Source organism: Solea senegalensis, linkage group LG14 (assembly GCF_019176455.1).
Source record: "Solea senegalensis isolate Sse05_10M linkage group LG14, IFAPA_SoseM_1, whole genome shotgun sequence".
Classification (NCBI taxonomy): domain Eukaryota; kingdom Metazoa; phylum Chordata; class Actinopteri; order Pleuronectiformes; family Soleidae; genus Solea; species Solea senegalensis.
The window spans coordinates 21597247-21619798 of NC_058034.1; the positions used below are offsets into that span (position 1 = coordinate 21597247).

The following is a 22552-nucleotide window of genomic DNA, read 5'->3' on the forward strand; positions in this document are numbered from 1 at the left end:
TTGGTTAATACGCCAGTATGTAGAAGCTCTTCAACCATAATGATATTTTTAACGCTAAAATATAATAATATTCTAAAGCACATCATTATTTCTTGATTAAGATGTCAAATTATAGTCATTTACTTGCATTCCTGAACAGAAAAAAATTGTTTTAGAGGTTGAATGTTGTGCTCGTCTCAGAGAAGAAGCCCAGTGAGCCGACACAAATGTGGGTATTAAAAGGTGATTTCACCAAATAAATAAATAACAGGGTTTTTTTTGAAAGATTTCTAAAACGTTTAGGTTTTACTTATCAGCAGGTCTGAACGGGGCCCGAGTTTCTTAGCGTCTTGGAATCGGCTCCATCGTAAACCAGCACTTCTGTTGTGTCGTGCAAAAGCCACTGAGGCGCAGAGTGAAAACAATCCACCTCTGTCTGAGGGGGAACAGGGTTACTGCGTGTCTCACCGCTGTCTGAGGCCATGAAGGTGACGTTGTACAGGGTTGTTCTTGACATAGGGAGACTCTCGGTCGAGGATGGCGATGGTGGAAATCCGACCGTTAACCGGGTCAATCTCCAACCAGTTGGCAGGGTCGTACAACTTGGAGTACCTGAATCCAGACAGAGAGGGAGAAAAGGGGGGAGAGAGAGAGAGAAAGAGCATGAGACAGCAGCACAGAGAGGCTTCTTTATCTGCTTCACTGGCTACAGGCCAAGCTCGTACTGGGGAGTTGATATAGGGAGCACTCTCACGAGGCAACTCACCACTCAGTCATTTATTCTTGCTGGAAAGGATTCTGCCTTTACCAGACAGATTGAATTATATCACATCATAAACTTGTCTGTAGAGGCAAAATTAGAATTGTCTTTGACGCTTGGCAATTCTCTCTGCAATTGGCTGATGAAAAGTGCTTGGTGTATTTATCTCAGTCGCCCGCTCTGCTGTGACAGAAGTCACGTTTCCAAAACAGAAACAACTTGGAAAACGCCGCCACCACCAAGCACCCCATGAATGGGGATTATTAATCGATGTTGTGCATTTTTAATTGGAGAGAAAAGGAGAAGATAGTCACAATTATGAACACGTCCAAGAGCAGCGGCGACGACAGAATGTGAAGCCACAAAAAAAGGAAACAATCCAGAGACCAAGCGGCTCTTCCTGGCCCGCTCTATAGTCACAATACACTTGCTTTCTGTGTGCCAGCATGTGTGTGCGCGCGCTCTCTTGGTTTTGTGAACACTGTGCATCCACCATTGGCTGTTGCTAGGCTACAAAGACTTCAGCACTACATTTAGAAACAAATAGTGGGATGCGAGAGAAAGAAGGATGGGGACAAAAAGCAGCAGTCCTGCAGGCTCTCTGTGCTCCGGGGCTGCTGGTGGTTGGGCTGTTAGCTCAGTGCAGTTTCCTTTCCTTTGAATAACATAAAAAAAAGAATTGAGTTGCAGCCATCTTGTCTGCTTTTCTTCTCTTTTATTTTTTTAATCAGAAAATGGAGTTACAGGGAACATGATGTCCCTTTTTTTGTGAGAAAGGAAACAATTGCACCAACAAAATGAAACATAAAATAACACAAAGTGTTTATGTGTGAGGAGCTGAAACTCAAAAGTTTCAGTTCAGACAGACTTCGGGGCTGTTCACATTCATTTCTTGAATGTTCATCAGTTTGAATTTAAATAGACATGGGTCATTGAAAGTGCTTTAATTTTGTTCAAGAAAGAAGTGAAGTTGATATTTTAGGTAAATGTCTCCCTTGTCTGTTACAACGCCACCTACTGTCTCATGCCCTGCATTGACAAACATGGAGTCACAATCACTAGCGGCGTTGTGGACACTGTTGTCTCTCTCTCCACCGTTGACGTGAGATCAATGCGCGCAGAACAATGAGCAAGTAAAGTTAAAACAAGAGAGTCTCGCCAAACGAAAGACTGACATTGACCCAAGTTGCCCTCCAGTCTTAAACTGTGTCGGCATATTGGGTCCTTGAATTTGATGTCAACCAAGGTGTGGAAACCCTGATATAATTTTCACTAAAAGCTAATGAACAACACAAAACTCAAGTGCTTTTAGTGCATCAACTGATTTGTGTTCTATCATCCAAACAAAACTCCTGAAACCTGCAACTAACCAACATTTTCACAAGGGATTAATCTGTCGATCATTTTCTCGATTAATTGAGGACTTGTTTGGTCCTGGAAATGTCAGAAAATCAATGTTTCCCAAACCTGGAAGTGATGATGTTCTCAGAAGACTCATTTAGTTTGAATGATTTCTTAGGAGCAAAGAAACTGGGAAATATTCACATCTAATTAGAAGCTGGAAAAAAACCCCTGACTCAAAGCAATCGAATAGGTTATCAAAATATTTGACATTTGAAGTTAGTAATTGATAAATAATCTATTTGTCACTCAGGAAAAGCATTGCTGTGAAATCTTTGTTTTGATTTTATTCTCAGTTACATGGTGCAATTACCTCAGTGAAGCTGCAGCAACAATTTCGGTTGCTTAATAACCACGGACACTACACAAGTGTAACCTGACACTCATTCTATGCACTTTTCAAGCCTCTTAATCTGCTACATGTTATTATTTAAACTGTCCATGTGGGGACAGGCGTGATTTCATGAAAATGGTGTTAGCTCAGTTTTTGAAAACTCCAGGACTCTTTTCGTCTTGGGCGGACAGAAACAAAGACCTTTTGAAAACGAAAATGACTGAAAAAAAAATGTCTTGGTTGCTTCTTAATGGCCACATTTCTCCAATCAGCTGTGAACAAAAAGCTCCCCAAACAGTGACTTTCTGTTCCAGTTTCCCCGTGTAATTGGCCTCATAACAGAAATCATTCCTCTTAATTTTCACCACGGTTGTTTCTCATTAGTAGTACCTTCTAAAACTAAGAAAACAACTGCAGAGGAGAGAATCCGGCACAGAACATGCCCCAGTATACATGAATGGCCATGTAATTTACAGTTACAGGTATGTTTGAATGGATGCAGATCACATTTATCTGCAAATACAATTTTAAAATCTCTCTCTCTCGCTCTCCCGCATACAGAAGAAAAGTATTTCTATCTGGTCCCTAAAGAAACAGACAGTTTTCTGACAGATCTGCAGCCGGTCACACCAGCAAACGTCTGCAATTTGTCTCCGCCTTGTTGTTTTTCCCTGTCCAGGCAATTGAAGGCTGTTGCCGAGACCACACTTGATCAGCTTCAAGTTGACTTGCTTCCTGGAGTGGAGAAGTAAACAACTGTGTTCTTCAATTTCTGCTGGAATCAAGTTCATTATTGGCTCCGGCCTGGCATCCGCTCGCACTGTGTCCAAGGACATAAAGTTGAGCCTCTCTCAACATTCCCCTGTCGTGTAGCTGTGAGCTTTTAGTTGAACTCAGAGAGGGACACACGGGCAGGAGAGCCAGGTCTCATTCATAATGAATGGCAGCCTTTGATGCACCAGCAAGTTATTCTCATCCTTGACTGACTCTCTTTTCAGTCTGAAATAGTCGTGGATGCACTTTCTCTCCAGTCTTGTCTCCACTCCCCTGCTGCTGCTGTCCCTCAGACTCTCTAAAGCCAAGTTCACACCACACAACTTTGAGAGTCCTGGGATTCTTGTGCACCCGACGCTTGACGACACACTGTCTTGTGTTCAGCAGTAGCTGTGAGTTCACGCAACACGAAGGTTGTGATTTACAGTAGTGTAATCTGGAGGTGATCAATGCATCAATAGGTTTTTGGAGACATGTCTGTGCTGCTGGAAACAGGATTTGACAACTGATTTCATGTAAATGACCAAAGTAACAAAAAAGTGAGTTACTGTCATGTAACTGTCATGACCCACAATTGAAACGTCAGTTCTGAGGCATCCATCTGCGGATATCTTACAAACAGTAAATATATGTTGAGAATTATTGATATTGTGTCCATGCATGAAATGTAATGTAATCGAGAAATGGAAATGGGCCCAGTACTGAGCCTTGGGGCACTCCACACTGGGTACTTATAGAAAACCTGACACCAGCTTTACCTTCACTAAAATACTGGTCTTTAAAGTTGGATTCAAACCATAAACATCACATTTTGCAATATATTAAATCACAGTTGTATTTAGTACACGAGTGGATGTGTTAGCTAACCTGCAAGCCACTTCACAGAACTGTCATCTCTACGTTAAGAGTTGCTCGCCCTTCGGCTTGTGTGTCATTTCTCTGGACCTCATATATTATAGTTTAAACCCAGCAGAGGGCACCCATCAACCACAACACAAGCGTAATTAGCTAAATAAGATGAATGGGACTTCCCAGTTTAAATAGAAATTGCTGTTAATTCTGTAGGGATTTAAATGAAAATGTGGTCGATTTTACACTTGGGTGATAAAAAATTCAGATTGATCCGTGAAAAATGTGGACAGGGATTTGTGAACAGAAGGACAAACAGAAGAGAAGTGTGCCACTTATGTGATCACAGCATTTCTACCATATGAAGATATAGACTGCACAAATGGATAAAATGTGGTGGCATTCATGACGAGGTTAACAAGGTAAGAAGGTTACGTTACACACTTAGGCTTTTAATGAAACGCTGCCAATGTCAGTGGCAATTCAGAAACAACTCCATCCAATGAATGCAAGGCTAATTTCAAAGATGACCAGAAGAGAGGGTATAGAGACATTCAAGGGTTTTCAAAAGACTCTTATCAAAGGATTAAAACTGGTGGCATGAACGCACACACACACTGAGCAGTACATAAAATGAATACTCTAACTCATGATGAGGTTCTTACCGGACAGTTTGTCTCATGAAGCGATCGGGGTCTTGCGCGGTGAAGGTGGTGAGCAGAGACCCGGCAGGTAGACCTTCCTCTAGTTTGATGGACTTGGGGTTTGGGCTGAACTCTGGACTCTCATTGATGTCCAGGATTCGCACGGAGACCGTTGCTGAGGACTGACGAGGCAGGTGGATGCCTCTGGCCAGCGGGACCTCATTCTCCGCCTCCACCGTCAGCATGAAGGAGCGAGTCAGCTCGAAGTCTATCGGCTGGACAGAAGAAGAGAAGGAGATGGTGAATTTCTCTCCTGGCAATAAAAGAAACAACCCCGCTGTATGCTGCTTGAATGTTGTATTATAAAACAGACAGCAAATTAAAAAGACATTTAAGAGATATTGAGGTCATGGTAACACAAACTGCAAGAGAGGGAGCAGAGGTACAAGTGGGTGGAACAATAAAAAGGGGGTTACGCCCCTGACCTACAGTTACATTGACCTCTCTACAAGAGTGAGCGTCAAACTTTCCTTTTTCCTTTTCTATAATCTACCAGCGCGTGCTGATTCAGGTCTGTTTGGACCAGCTCTCAGTTCTGCTGTTGTAGGCTCGGATCGTCTGGAGACACGGCACATTGAGCCTCTCCTCTCTTCTCTCGCTCTTCATCACATAAATGTTTCCTCACAGTGCCGGTGCTTCATCGCTGCACATCAAGGATCATGGATGCAGCCGCGGCCGTGCATCGTTGACTGAGGTGGCAGCTGATCTTAGATAATGCTCATAACCAGTTTTTAATATAAAACGTCACATCTTACTATTATTAGCGGCCGTATGGCTATCAGCACCACTTTATCTGTCAGATGTTAACTTTTACGCTAATGCTTCAAACACTATTTTATCTCTAGGCACCGTTAAATCGCCCTGCATCTAATTTTACACATTTATGTTCACTGTTGCCACTGTTACATCTGCACACTGCATATGTATCCATCGTTAAATACATCGTCAACTAAATAATTAAAACAAGCTCTCAGATTTTTCAGCTGCTTAATTGTGAATAATTCGTTGCTCCATGTAGCAAAGAAATCGTTCAAACTGATTGATTTTGGTTTGTCAAAACAAGACATTTGAGAACACCATCATTTTTGAGGTTTGGGAAACACGGATCAATATTTTCCCAAATCTTCTGACATTTTATGGTTCCAAACAACTAAACCATTAATCAACAAATTAATAATTCATGAAAATACAGCCCCGCCCTAAGCGTTTAATCAAACAATTTCAGGGAGGAGATTCCAGGGATTTGGTTATGGTTTTAAACAAAGCGTTCCCGTTCAACTCGCTCTCATTGGTTATTGCGGGTGTTTTGCTCACGCCCCCCAAACGCTGTTGGGTCGTAAATATCAAACATGTTTAATACTTATGATTTCAAATCGATAAACCGTAAAACTGCATAAACTATGTACAAAGATGCTGATTCTCCGGCTTCCTGCAACAGCGTGAGTGAAATGACCGTAATAACCACACGTTGGCTTTGACGTGCAACTTCTCTGCTTTCTGTTGGAAAAAAAAAAAATCATGTCAGCATCTGGACAAACTCATAAGGAGGTAAAAACTGTTGGAAATCTGTCCAATTATCCTCTAATGTGGGGTGGAGCTTAAGTGTTAGTTACAGCCCTGCATACAGTATGTTAAAATGTGGTTTGGTAATTCTCATCAATGCAGCCTAACTTGGCTGATAACGGACATGAAGGTAGGGTAAAAGCAGCAGGAGATGGTAAAAAGGTAGTTAATTTTAAATTTCTGTCATGTCAGAGGAGTAAAATGAGTAGGACCTGCACATGTCGCACACAAGAATGAAGAGTAAACGCTTCCTCCCACTGAGCTCAGCTGCTGCGTGGAAAACTACTCTCAACATGTGAGCAACATGAGATCAGGGTTCCTCACTGTGATGGTAAACATTCACTTTGTACTCAGACAACGTGAGACAAAGTAGCCTTGTCAGAAAGGTGTTACCGACAGATGTACAAACATATCTGTGTGATGCCAGGAAGGACTATTCTTCCTGCTTTCCAACAGGACACAGACAATTGCTGATTGCTCTCGCCTCTGTGAGCAAATTTGTTTCAAAAAATGTGAAAATCATGTGCAAAGAAAACAGAAAACACTAACATAACATCATTCAAACTGCACCCAGGGTCAAATGATTTTGTGAAGAAGCAGTCTGAAATTGTGAGATGAGACTGGAGTGATGTGTTGAATAGATTTGTTTCTGTGAACGCTGATGTGTTTATCAGTGCTTCTCTACCGCTAATCAGAGGAGAGCTTCAACAGACTGTTGGTACTGAAATATGACTTTCTGCTGCTTTTATTGTTTAGTCAGTGCACTACATTTCAAACTGGCGTTTGAAAAACAGTGTTCAGAAAGTTTAAGGTCACCTGTACCAAGCTTTAATCCTTTGAAAGATCAGACCATCATTCTCCTCCGGCCGGAATTAGCCACTTTAACTTCTACTCGAGGCTAATGTTGTGCACTAGTTGTAGCCGGAAGTTGAATTTCCAACTCAGAAACTAGCAGCAACCTCGCCAACATGGGGACACAAGATGGCTGCCGATGCTACTTTTCACCATTAATCGCACCTCTGTCTCATTTGTTTCACAGTAAATCAGTCGCACACGTAGCGATGTCAAATTTAGAGCGTTGTTATGGTCTGTATTTTTAAACGGAGGTGACGTCAGTACGGACCTCTGACTTCCAATGTAAGTTGAAATCCAGCAAAGTTCTGTTGCTTGTAATTATCAAGGATTTAGAAAATAAATTAGAAATGCTGAAAGAATGGATTGATGGAGAGAATGAAAAGGCAACTAAACAAAAAAAGTGATTATGTTAACGTTACTGCAGAGCTGGGTCAATATTCTCCTATTTTTCATCTTCAATGAATGGGAATGGCATGATTTGCTTCTTCTCCTTCTCTTTGGTTGGATCAGTGGAACTTCTAAAACATGCAGGGTTGAAAAACGTCAAATTTGTTGAGCTAAAGTAAAGTGCTTGATTTTCATTTATTCTGTAAAACGACGTTAAGACAGAACTGTCTTTTGAGGACTTGTTTCTGTTGGACATTCTGTGAGACGCAGCTTGATGAAGCTTGACAGTTATCCTGGTAGGAAGCAGGCTAGTCCAGAGGCATATGTTTCCATGGTTACTGAGCAGAGACACGCTGGTTTCACACATATGCGGTGGAGGCGTCAACTGGAACGCCTTCTCATTCACTCTGAATAGAGCAGCCTCAAGCATTGCAGAACTGCATTGTGGGTCCGTTACTTTGCTTTTGCATCAGACATGTTTTTATCTTCCAAACAGCATCAGCCAAATCAGAACATGTCATGAAATCACATCAGCACTGACGCTAGCCAATCAAATCATGTTTAACTGTTAAACTCCAACACGACACGGCTCAAACAGAACTCTTTAAAACGATTGTTCTCACAATTGCTGATTAGGTAGTTAGCCATGACAGGCACTGCTCTGCTAACCTCAGCTAGCTACCTTTAGCACTGTCTGACACACACACACCGTCAAGTGTTGACGCGAGCAAATTAGCTTTCACTGAAACGAGACAAATTTATGAGAGGATTAGCCAGTTAGCCACTTCATATATCCTCTGTTTAACTAGGGAACTGGTGATATACATCCTTGAAGAAATGCTCACCCACTTTAAGGCCAGTACACACTCCCCAAAAACAGAGAAGGTGGTAAGAAGAAGAACAAATCCTCCTCATCGACACTACAGTAGATCTACATCAGACTGCTTTTTAGATAAAACAGATCAAATTAAATTAAAATTAATTCAAATTTGGCCCAGCCCTCAACAATATTTACTGTTTCTCATGTGGCCCCTTGGGGAAAATAATTGCCCACCCCTGATCTACATTATCCAAAGTTGACCGTTCAGTTTCTCCCTCCCCTCAGGTTAAGAGTCTGGGAGTCATCCTCGGCAGCTCACTATCATTCCGACCCCACATCAATAATATTACCTACATTATCTATGCAACATTATCCGCATTATTCCCCATACCACTTCTATCCTTGTCCTCAGCCACGTCCCCCCCTTTTCACAAATCCCTCCATAAACTTCAACTGGACCAGAATTCAGCTGCCCCGCATCATCACCAGAACTCCCTCATTTCACCACATCACCACTACGCTACACTACAACAACTCCACTGGCTCCACGGTTAAAATTCAGAATCCAATTCACATTGCTCCTGTATGCTTTCAAGAAACTCAAGTGCAGAACTCCTGGGAATTAAGTTCTCATATGGAACGACAACATGTCTGCATTAAGTTGTCGGACACACACCACACAAGAAAAAACTTGATGTGTCAAGAAGAACCTGTAAGAACTCCCAAAATAACGACTTTTCTCGCAGCCCTGGGAGAGAGAATGAATTTCTCTGTAAAGGCCTTAACTCTTTAACTCAACACAACCACAACGCTCCACAACCCAGTTCTGATGTTTTAAATTGAAGATTGGTTCAAGCACCGGTGATCTGTTCCATCGAGTCAAAGTGAAGCTGGTAAAAGAACAAGAAAGGAGTCTTTTTGTGACTTTTGCTCTGGTGAATTCTCCTTCTCCAGCTTTGTTCCTAAATATCTATCATGTATCTTACTGAGCTTGTGATGGAGCCCACACACAACAAAGGGCTTTGAGCTGAGTCATATCCATGGGTCTGAACAGTTCTAAGGTAGCAGTGTCTGATGTTGTTCTCTCTGATCATTCCTGCCCTTTTTCTTTCTTGTTCTTCTTTCTTTTTGTAGGAAAGCACTATCTCCATGCACACCGATGTTTTGATCACATAATATAATATATCACTGAACACTCCAATAAAGTATTTATTCAGGTTTCCTCTCCCACATCCGCCCTTGCTGCTCTCTCTCAGGACAAATGCCATTAATCCCACTGCACCTGTGAGGTGTCCACGGAGAAATGCCACCATACAAAAGAGCAAAGCAAGCCAAACGTGGAAGGTGGAAACATGGAGATGAGAATTGTAATTTAACACTCATTAACACTTTGACATCACTGGCACCAAAAATCACATGGCACAAAAACGATTGTGCCAGTAATCTGCTAATCTTCTATCTGCAAAGGGCATGCAGTGACTTTTACTTCTTCTCTGACAAAACATCTTAGAGCACAGATACCCTGGTCTGACCTGAAATGACCATGTTTAATGACACATAGAGTAAAATACGGTGAAAAGACAAAATCTAAAAATTTCACTCTATGTTTGATTAGATGTATAACAAGTACAAATGAAATTCGGTGCAACTTAATTTTGTCTCGCTTTCAACTTAGGGGAGTGCTATAGAGCACGGGCACCATGCCAATATTGATTTTTTTCAAAAGTGCTGGTGATGACCCATATGGTGTGTAACAGTAACTTTTGTTTGCCACAGCCAGAAATAAAAGCTACAGCTTACTTTAACTGTATTTGTCTGGGTAAGTTTTGGTCAATATTCCCTGAGAAATACAGCCAAAGCCACAATCTAATCTGTATTCACTTCACATCAGTGTTCGTTGCATGACGTCATTTAATACTATTAATCAGCCAAACTTGGAGAGCGTTGTCAAACATCTGAAACTCTCCACCTGCTGCCATGATATTCTGCCAACAGACGTCCTCGGAAAATGTTTCTAATTGCATGTTATTGCACCACATCTGACTCTGTCAGGTGATTTTTCCCACAGGCCCCGAAAAGTGTGAAAACTGCCGTCATCAAGCCTCTCCTAAAAAAGAAAAAAATAACAGCCCATATCAAATCTCCTGTCTCTGAGTCGAGGAAATGAGAAAGCTGTTCCACAGCAGCTGAACAACTTCTTGGCATTTAACAACAAATTTGATGTCTTTCAACCTGTTTTTTTGACCACAGCACAGAACTGAGGCGGCTCCTGTCGCGGTCTTCAGAGACAGCCATACAAACACAAACAGTGTCTCACTATAACTAGATCTCACTTATACTGGCAATATCACGGAGACACTATAACTTGACACAGTTGGAGACACTACTTGGAGACCTCAGAGGAGCAAACTTTGTCACATTTTTTTGATATTACTTTGTAAAACTCACTTTTATGATTTGGTGTATCTCTAAAGATAAAGTGTGTAGAGTTTTGCATCATGCAGATCTCACCTCAGCTTTCCCCTCCTTGAGTGCTGGAGAACCCAGCTTTCAAGTGTCACTAAAACTAAACAGATGTTTCACAGAGAAGACCCACTGATGCTAATATAAAACATTCATTCTGGCTAATGAAAACAAAGATTTATACAGGCTGGTGACTGTGCACTCATAACAACTAATATTTGACAAAGGGAAATGATTTCCCACAGAAAATGTCGATATTTTCATGTTTTAGCTTTTATAACTTATAGCATCAATTGATCTCTTGTAGCCCTTTGTAACATTATATGAAAATGTGTTATCTGAATCACTTTATTATATATTTTTTTAAGTAATTGCACCTATAACCGCTGTCTATATATATTTTTTTTCCTGAAAAGTTCCCAAGGCTTCATCCTGGGGCCTTTTCTGTTTAGCAACCACATGCTGCCAATAGATCAAAGTATATAAAGTATGTATGTTATCATTATTCTGGAAAAAGCCACATATTTATCTAACCATATCACCAGGTTACACAAACATATGTATATATATATATATATATATATATATATATATATATATATATATATATATATATATATATATATATATATATACATATGTATATGTATGTATATACATATATTTATATATATGTATATATATATATATTCATATATATGTAATGTATATATATAAAGGGATTTCATAGAGAATAATCTTGGTCTAGTCACTGGACTAGACTCCAAGTAACAACATGGTAATTGTATGGTTATACCATCTTATTATTAATGCTATTACAGCAATGCCATGTTTATTATTATTTTTTAATGTAATTTACAATGAATAACTTGGTAAGAGAACTACCATTATCGCAATGTAATGAACTAATATAAAAATGTTTGGGAATCAAAATATAAGATAATAACCACATCATAAAGTTGGAACTGATCCTCCCTCATTTCCCAAACACATTTTTCATTACATGATAGTTACCACAATATTTATACCGTTTTGCAAATGACCATACTTTCCTCCTATTAGTACTGAAGGAGAACATGACACTGGTTTTCTTTAAATAAAGTTTCACATTCGTTATTTAAATGTATGCGTGGAGAGCTGAAGCTCACCTTGACCACAGTGAGCAGGCCCTCGTTGGTCGTCGGGTCAGTGGGAATGGAGAAGCGCCCAGTGGGGTCTCCGGCGATGATGCGGTACACGGCGCTCCAGGCTGAAGTGTGAGGCTGATCTTTGTCGGTCACGGTCAGGTTAGTAACGATCACATTCACCCTGTTCTCATGAATCTCCCCGAAGAACTGAGGGAACGAGACACACAAAAACACCACCAGTATGTTACTGTCAAATTCACAGTAATATACATGAAAAACTATTAATGTAAACTAATAAGATCGTCACAGACATGACACTGCTCCTTATTGTCCAACCTGCTGAGGAAATTGAACATATTGGGCATTTCATTGGGGTCACACAGTAGAACAGTGGCTATCATTGTCGTCTCACAGCAGGAAGGTCACTGGTTTGGGGGCCTTTCTTTGGTTCTATGTTCTTCCTTTGTGTGTGTGTGTGTGTGTGTGGGGTCTTTCAGTGTACTCCAGCTTCCTCCCACAGTCCAAAAACATGCAGATTGGGGTTTAGGTTAACTGGAAACTCTAAATTGACCATAGGAGTGTGAGAGTGAAAAGTTTGTCCTGGATTCTTTGACAAAGAGAAGAAGAGGACTGCTGCTTCAGAGTCATTCCATAACCTCTATGATGTGTGTGTGTGTGTGTGTGTAAAAAGGATTAAATCCAAAAGTGTGTGTTTGTGCGCTCGTGTGTATATATTTATATGGAGGATCGATAAAAAAATATCAACCATTTTGGGAACGTGAGGACATTTTGTCTGGTCCTCACAACTCCCATGTCTTCACTAAGCATGCAATACAAGAATTCAAGTGTGTATGTTCCTCATGAGGCAGATAGGGATGGGTATCGGTAAGTATTGGTATCGGTCCGATACCAATAGTCAAAATCACTGCACCGGATGCTGGACAGATAAAATACATTTGTGCTGTTTATTTCTTCCTTTTGGGAAAATAATAGGACATTTTGGCTCGTCCTCATGTTCTGTCACTCGTTAAAGGGGCTTTTTTGAAGGTTTTGTGGTTAGAATTAGGGTTCGGTTAAGGGTTAGACATTTAGTTGTGATGGTTAAGGTTAGGGTAACGGGCTATTCATTATGTCTCTGAGTGTCCTCGCCACGAACATCTGTGTGTGTGAGTGAGAGAGGAAAGAGAGGACCTACTGTGTCTGTGGTGAACTCCGGAGGGTTGTCATTGACATCAGTGATCCTGATGACAGTGGTCGCAGTGTTCGACAGACCATAAGTGGGGTTTCCCTCCATATCTGTGGCCTGGATGATCAGCGTGTACTGAGTCACTTTCTGGAAACAAACAGAGAACAAAGACGGTAAAAGGAAATCTAATTCTCTAGTCTAAGTTAATGTAGATGAAGTAAGTATCCCAATATTTATTATCCTTTGACAAAGGTAAATACATTTTTTTACGACATAAGCCACAGTTCAAATATTGCAGAAAGTGTCATGGTTGTATAAATGTGTTTAAACCACTGTTACAGTTGATGACAGAGTCACGACTCTTTAATGAAAGTGTTGGAGAAAAACATTAAAGGTATCATTAAACCCACATTTGATAATTGGTCTCGCATTAAATTTAATGTCTCCTTAACTCAAATGACGCCAGTGATTGTGAACCTGCAACAACAAAGTCAACATACACCGATCAGCCGCAACAATAAAACAAGGGAACTGGCTTTAACGTTGTGGCAGAATGGTGTTTGTCTTTTTAACCATCTGTAACGTCATTTAAAACTTCAACATTTCAAACGTTTCATGACTCGGCAAAGTCAAAAACACAACGATCGCTAACAACATTAAAATCACTCTTTAATTTTACTGCCGTGGCTGATTCGTGGTGTGTTTACAAAAAAAAAAAACAATAATTCACATTAAAGGCGTTTGCACATGAAGAGCGAAGTAAATAAACAACATTCATTGAGAGTAAGTCTGAGGAAAATGTGGACACGCCCCCAATGTTCACATGATATAGTGTATCTTAATATATATAGTCTGTAATGTAATATATTAACAGACATAATACATACAAGATGTGTATATATATATATGTATATATATACATATATATGTATATATATATATACATATATATATGTATATGTGTATACATCTTGTATGTATTATGTCTGTTAATATATTACATTACAGACTATATATATTAAGATACACTATATCATGTTTATGCTAAATATATTATATGTAATTTTCTATTTTATTTGTATCTATTTTTTCAGTTTCCTTTTCTGTTTTTTATTATCAATATAAATATGCATATATATCTGTTCATTTATATGATAATACCATATTAAATAAAATGATATAGTAGTATATACATAATAATGATAATGATAATAATAATAATAATAATAATAATAACAACAACAATAACAATAATAATAATAATAATAATAATAATAATAATAATAATAATAATGATACATCTATTATAATATAACATAATACATCTTCTGTGTGGTGCTGTTATTTAAATTGTATGGTGCTTTTTTGCTGCTGGAGCCTTCATTTCCCAGAGGGAACCTCCCGAGGGGATTAATAAAGTTCTATCTCATGTAATCTAATCTAAGAATGTAAAAATATCTTCATATTCTTGCACTTTTGCTCCAGGAAGGACAACTAATACCTAATTTCAATGTACTTGTGCGATGACCTTAAAAGTTCTGTCCAGCTCTAAATCCATCTGAATCTTCCACAAACTTCAGAGAAGCAGATTGCAGACGTTCAGGAACTCAGTTAACAAACAGCAGTCATGTCGCACAGCCTCGGACCACACACACTATCTCTCTGTAGGATCAAGTGACGCAAGAGACAAACTACAAGCTGTTGTCCCTCTGCAGGACACACTGCAGGCTGAAGACACACTCACAGGCTGAGGAGCATCTGCTCCATATGGGTTTAGAGACGCAAAATGTCCACACACACACACACACACACACACACCTCTCGATCGAGGCCCGCTGCCACCGTGATGATGTCACCGGTTTTGTTGTTGATGGTGAACATGTTGGAGGAGGGGCTCTGAGGATTCTGGGAGAGGATCTTGTACCGCAGCATGCCATTGGCCGTTTTGGGATCGTCTTTGTCTACCGATGTCACCGTCATCACAAAGGATCCTGGGAAGAACAACAGCAAGTCAGCAAGTGACCTTCATGAAATCCTACTTCCTAATTAAAAAGGATTACATACACAAGTGTGTGAGCGTGTGTGTACTTGTATGTATATCTCTGTGAGGACCAAAACTGCATACAAAACTAAATAAACTGGAGGAAGCGGGGACATTTTGGCTGTTATTTCTATGCAGGGTTTTCTGGCGTGAACAGAGAACTTGTCAGGACCACCAAAAACCTGGTCCTAATGAGGCAGAACCTCATTTCTGACATACGGGTTTGGTTTCGGGGCTAAGTGTTGAATTGTGGTGAGGTTATAAGTTAAGGTTAGACATTAAGTGGTTATGCTTAAGGTTTGAGATATGCACAAACCTGTATGAACTTGTGTGTGTGTGTTCCAGGTCTTACTCAAGTTGTTGGGACCTAAATCTCTTTTCACAGTCACATTATGTGGACTTTCTCCCTTCCGGGGACACAAAGCATGTTGTGAATTGTTGGGACATTTTGGCAGTTCTTCACTCTTCACAAATTTAAAGGGCTTTTTCAGAGTTTAGACTTGGTTTTGGGGTTAGGGTCTAAAGTTCTGTGTGTATGTATATCTTTGTGAGGACCTACATATAAACCATTGGCAGAGAGGACATTTTGGCTGGTCCTCACAACTCCTGTGTCCTCATTAAGCATGCTATACAAGAATGTCAGTGTGTGCAAACCCAGTTGTGTGTGATCCAGGTAATACTCATGTTCTGGGGACTTAAATCTGTTTTTACACTCACGTAATCCTAATAACGTGAATTGTTGCTTTTGAGATTAGGGTTAGGATTGAAGTGATGGAAACCAGACTGCGGTTTAGGTTGTTTTTTTTTAAGAGTTAAGGCTTGGGTTTAAGGTATAGGTGTGTGTGTGTGTTGGTACCAGGCTTGGATCCTTCCGGGACAGACCCGTTGAAGATGGTGTGTGTGAACTCTGGTCGATTGTCGTTCTGGTCGATGACGTTAATCACGATGTCTATGGGATTCTCCACCTGGTTCCCATTCAGGTCCACAGCATGAGCTCGCAACTGCACACACACACACACACACACACACACAGCACAGAATGAACGTTAATGTGACTGGGCCACTTTTAAATGTTTAATATTCAGGAGACAACATCCAAACATGTTCCACTTACACACAGCACGCTAAAAACGCTAACTGATGTTAAACAGGTCAGTCGCGGAAAAACTGGGTTAATTTATTCTGCGGTTGAACCGTTATACATTTTCAAATTGAAATGATAATGTCAAACAACACAATTAGCAAATCTATTTATAGCAAATTGTGTCACAAGTGAATGAGATAACAAAAAAAAAGTGTTTGGTTCCAACCTTCGGGTTAGAAGAATCCCTGCTCTACCACTGATCCACAGTGTTAAGAAATTCCATAACTTTGTGACTTTAATCAAGAAGAATTTACAACTTTCTGACATTAAGAGAATATTTATACAAGGTTTGAGTTTTCACATAAATCTACCATTTTAATTTCTAAGAATTTTGTGTTTGATTCTCTTTTTTCAAGGATCACCCCGCGGCTAAAATGAGCTGAAAAAAAAAAATCCATAATTTACAAATACCTCTGATGTTTCCAATAAAAAAACCCACTCCCGAGAGACACAATTTAGTACACACTGTGTGCTATAACGGTCAGACGAGCTGAATATACTGTCGCGCTGGCTGTAACACAGCTTTGGGCCCCAATAACTCATTCCTTTACATTCCATTCTTGTACAGTATCAGGCTCAAAAGAGAAGCAAAGCCTCCCTCATGAATAAACATGCGGCCAATCCCAGCTCCTCGCTCTGACAACTACATCCAATCACATGAATATTCATGAGACAGCTTAAATGCAAATCACCCTGCTGCGACTCCAGATTTCCACTCCCCTGTGCATGTGTGTGCGTGTGTGTGTGCATTCCAACAGATCAAAAGGTGAGACACCGCTCTCAGAGGTGGATGCGACTGTATTAGATATAGCGAGCAAACAGCGAGAGCTCTTTTAAAAGAAGGCCTTCTTCATCTCCCCCTGCATGAAAGTGGAAATGACAGCAAAGATGAAAAATAAAAACAGGGGAATGACATGTCACCGAGATGGCGAGGCATGCTGGGAGCAGAGTCACACATCAAGAGCAGCAGGAGATAAATCATTTCAAAAAAATGGCCTTATTTTTCTTGGTGCATGCGCTGATTTTCATGCATGTTTTTCTCTGGGCTCTTGAGCTTCAGTGCATCAAATTTAAAATATTACAATTGTTGCCGGGGCTTTGGAAAAACATCTAAACTAATAAAGCCACGGCTGCTTAAACGAGGTTATTGAAAACAAAATGAGGCATCTGAGTTTTGGGGATAATGTATGATTTATTTTCCTGAAAATGTCAAACGTCTATTACAAATCTGCAGTGAAGCCGTCATTTTCTGACTTTAACAATTCTGACTTCTCCTCAGGATACTGAATTAAAGATGATTCTCAAAGTCAGGATTCTGAGAAAAAAAAAACCCAGATATGACTGTAATCTAAATAATTCTGACTTTAATTCTAGAATTCTGAGATTGAAATTGAAAAATTCAGTTTCATCCCAAACTTCAATCCCAGAATTACTTTTTTTTTTGCTCAAACTCTGACTATAATCATAAAATTATGACTTATTTAATACAAATATTCACTTATAGTGCTAATCCTCTTCCGTACATACCACAAGGGAAATTGTATGAATTTAAAAACACCCAACCAAAGCAAAGCTCTGCAGCAGACTGGACCATGCAATGACCACAGTATCTCCACAAAACACACTCTGTGAGCTAAGTATGTATTTTTGAGTGTAGCATTATGCTTTAATGGACGTAATCTAGCAAATGTGCTAATTCTGTTGATTTGTTGATTTCCGTGCACTTATGTTCCTTAAATAAATGTACAAATATATACAAAACGTCATGTTTCTTAACACTTTCAGTAAATTAGAGGAAGAAGAAGAACGTCATTATCGATGGAAACACTACTAATTGTGAACAGGAGAACAGAGAAAAGCATGTTCAGAGTCTTACGTGAAAGTTGGAGATGTGCTCTCTGTCCAGAGGCTTAGTCACCGACAGCTGGCCTGTGATCGGGTTGATGATGAAGATGCCGGTCGGGGGCTGATCGGCCCCGGGGCCCGTCACGCTGTAACGCAGCATCCGGCTCTTGTCTCGGTCTGAGCGGATCTGGAGGAGAGACACAAGGACAAAGGTCATTGCAGCGTTTACAGTTTATTTGCGAAATAAGATGATTTTTGGCAAAGAAACTGCCAAGAACTGAATGTGGGTCATGGATCAAGTCAGAAAGTATTAGATTTTCATGGTGGTAATAATCTGGATGAAGGACAAATATTTGTCAATCGTTTTTATTCCATTTTATTTCTAAGAGTAGCAACTTTTTGTGTATTTCAGCCTCTTTTAATTTGTTAATATTTTATTCTTTACTCTTGTATTATTTCAATCTCTTTGGGTATTTTAAGATGCTTTTTTTGCTCTTATTTCAGTACCTTAATACTTAATTTTTCTTACTTTTACCTTGGGCTGTAATGTTTCCTCATTGATGGCGAGGTGATCGTATGTGAATGGACTCTATTGTGCCTTTTGGAAATTATTTTGTGCCACATAAATAAAGTTTGAGTGATTAATAGGGGCATGTATTTGGAGTCGCACAAACAGTGACGTCAGACTTGACTTGGATTTAATGACACAGGTAGTTGCTTGGTTACTCTTTTGCTATATTATTCTGCGACAATAGCTCAGAGATCAAAGTGCACAAGCTCTAAAAAGTGTGTTCACACTGTGAAAGTCAGGTTTTTTTTGTGTTTTAAAACTGTTAAATGTAAGGAAATAAGGAGGTTAACTGCTGCAAAGCCTCTGGGGCTAATTTAGCTACCTGGGCTGCTCATAATAGCTGCGTAGCCTTGCTGTATTTTACCTTCTCACTCTTTATGATTGTTAAATATCAATAATCCTCATAATCCACATTCTTTCACACCCAACTTTATTCATTGATGCTTCATGGACATGAAGAGGATTTCAAACACATTTTAAAGTGTTTTAGAGACCAATTACAAACTGAATTCATGTTTAAAAACACTGCAGGCTCAATGGCAAAGATCAGTGGCAAAAGTATTTTAACGACAACGTACTCTTGGGGTTGTTCAAACTGAAAGACTCTGCTTTCTCAAAGGGATTCAAACATTTCTAATGCTGTGAAAGGTTAAATGAGTCCATGAATTAATTAACTGATCTACTCGTATTAAGTCAAAAAAGAAACATTGTTTTCAACATTGGTAGATTAAGAGTGAAAAGAAGACAATGCGTGCCGTATAAAAACAGCAGTGGGCAGCACATGTAGACCACAAGGTCTGAATTATTACTTTTCATTAATTCATTAACTTCTCAAACTTTGTCCCAACAGTCAGCAGACATGGGATCTGGCGTCTCATCAGCACATAAATGAACACGTCATTTAAACACCTCAGTCAAGTGTATACACCAGCTGCAATGAAGGCTGCACATAGTTTGAAAACTACCATAAACTTTATATTATATCGTTACATATAGTGTCCAAAAAGGCCTTAGATTCAGAAACAATGTGGTTATTTCAGCTTTAATCCGTCTGTCGAAGCTACAAAACAAGTCTGGGAAACAGTTAAGGATAAATCTTAGTGTTTTTATTTTTGTGTCATTTCAGATCCTGCCCTTCATGCAATCACCTCATCCTCTTCACCTGCCGCTCCTTCGCCCTTCACCTCACCTGCGGTTCATTAGCACATTAGCTCCCCAGTCTATAAATGAGCCCACATTCACTTCAGTGCTGCCAAACGTGTGTCATAGGCCAAGCTACTCTGGAGTCAGGGGTTCTGTCTGCATGATTTCTGGTTCTGGGTTGTTGCCAAATGTTTGTGTTTGTTTGCCTGTTGGATTGATGGTTATCCTGGTTTTGACCTTGTTTTGAGCTCTGACCAAGTAAACTGAACTTTTACCTGATGTAAATCCAGTTTTCTTTTAGTTTTTGTTACGCTTTACATGACAAAAACAAGAAGGTTTACAGGTTGATAGGACACAGAAAGAAAAGGTGTTTCCAAATGGTCATTCTGTGGTTCCAACAAAGCTGAGACAAAATAGTTAGGGCTACAAAAATCAAGGCTGTAGTTTACGATGCATGTCATTCAGTGACTTGGAGCCAGGCTTTGATTTTACAGCATCCTTTATCATCTGTTTCAATGTCAGATATTATTATTACATCATATTCAACAGTGTCATATTGATGTTCTATTTTTGTTTGTTTTACGCCCTATACCAGAAAACCAAGTGTGTTTACATATATTCTGAAAGTCTAATTATTCATCTTTGCAATAGAATAGAGAATGGAATATATTTTTTGATGGTATCTCACATAATAAATAAATCCCCGGCACAAATATAACAGTCTAAATCACATGTTTTATCAGAAAAATCTATTAGAAATGTTCCCAACCAGGGTCAGAACTTGGATATCGTCGTATCTAAAGAACCAATATGTACATATTTATATATCAGAAAATGTTTTGGCCGGATTTACTGCACCCTTTGTCCTCCGCCATTCAGATGCAGACGTGCTTCATTTATCAAGCAGACAAAGCAGTCTGGAGTGTAGCAGTTTGTTTTGTGAGCGTCCACAAACTGCATCTCTCATCACTGCATTGAGGGATGATCATGTAAATATTACTGTGACACACTGAGGCTGTGCTGGGAAAAAACTCTCCTTAACGCAGCACAAAATTTACAGCCGACAAAGACAGAAAGGCTGGAGTGGTGAAAGCCTTGACTGCAGGTATGATGTGTAAACAAAAGCCGACTCTGAGGCACAAAGTGACGCCTGAATATTAATGAACGCCACATCACCAAGTTAAATAAAAGCAGGCTGCCTCAAACGCCTAACTTTACGTGTGGCATCTATTGAATGCTCCATCCTCTGTGGGTTTTTCTAAGGTTTATTCCATTTTTTTTTACAAATGAAAGGGCTTTTGGCGAGTTATTCTTTGTGCTAGCCCCACAAATAGAGGATAATGAAGGCTACATCTGTCCATTATGACACTTGTGGGGGCGTGCTGATAATTTGAGGCTAGTCTGAACAGATTATCTGACCAAATTTTCCTGTCGTGTGAGGGTTTTACCAGCGCGCCACACGTTTGTGACGTTTGTGATGTCAACGGCTGAATAACTGTCAGATATGGAACGTGAAAGTTATCTTGGAAAAAAGGAGGAATTCACTCATTGAACATTTTCTGAAAATAATACAGCCATAAAATCGGCAACATTGGGGAAAAGGCACTTAATTGGGCACCAGAAATTGTTAACTATTTGACATTTATTGTAATTTTCTTCAATAATCAATAAATCAATGGTTACGTAAATAATGTACATAAAGATGTCACATTTATGCGCAGCGCAAACACCTCTGTATTCACTCATTTCTTTAACTTTCAACTCAATCTTTAATTATCTGATATTTTATGGTGATAATTCTGGATATCGACAGATTTGAAATCTTTTTCATTGCGTTAAAGTGAAGTAAAGACCTTTTTCGGTGCATCAGCAGACACGTGCAATAAACAAAAAGAGTGAGTTGACCAGGAAGCTCCACCAAACAGATGTTGCATCGTTAGCTTTTAGCGGTTAGCTAGCACTAGCTCTGTTTGAGACCAAAAAACAAACCTTTTTATTGTTAACTCACTTTCAGCTCAAGCTGTTTCATCAAGTTTAAGCCATGTTGATTTTGTCATCCCAGTCATGATTTAATCCACAGTTTTCTTTGTTTTTTGGCATATTTTTCAGTGTAAAACATAAGAGAACTACTAGCACACAAGAGCTACTAGCTTCTGAAGTGCAGATTTGATCATGTACGTTTCTGGCGAGATAAATCCCTAGAATTGTAAAATAAATCATTTTAAACTCACCTTGCCTGTATTGTTTTATCTGTGTTTTCTCACATGTAAAACATATTCAGTTTTGTTGGTGTCTGTGGCCTCCCACGTTTCTGAAATTGATTATGTACAGATAATAAAGCCCAGAGAGAAAAACTGATTGGTGAATGTGGGCATTACAATTAAAATAGAACCTGACAGACACATTTGCATTTTTTAAAATTGTTTCCGGAAACAAAGTTGACTGTTGGGCTGCAATGATTAAGTCATTGCTAAATGAATCTATTTTGATAATCAATTGCATCTAATTAAGTGTTGTTTTTCTACATAATTAGGACAAGCTCTGTGATTTTTCAGCTTCTTAAATGTGAATTTATTTTGGTTGTCTTTGCTCCATTTAACAAATAA

General features: G+C 39.5%; 1 protein-coding gene across 1 annotated transcript in view; it reads right to left on the reverse strand.

The window, feature by feature from the left end:
* The window catches only part of LOC122780684 (cadherin-2-like), a 96693-nt gene that overhangs the window by 25716 nt on the left and 48425 nt on the right, over window positions 1-22552 (reverse strand). Inside the window, 8 exon segments of the mRNA XM_044043833.1 lie at window positions 448-481; window positions 483-591; window positions 4763-5016; window positions 12038-12223; window positions 13212-13349; window positions 15021-15193; window positions 16100-16244; window positions 18264-18419. Coding sequence (XP_043899768.1) covers window positions 448-481; window positions 483-591; window positions 4763-5016; window positions 12038-12223; window positions 13212-13349; window positions 15021-15193; window positions 16100-16244; window positions 18264-18419 — 1195 coding nt within the window.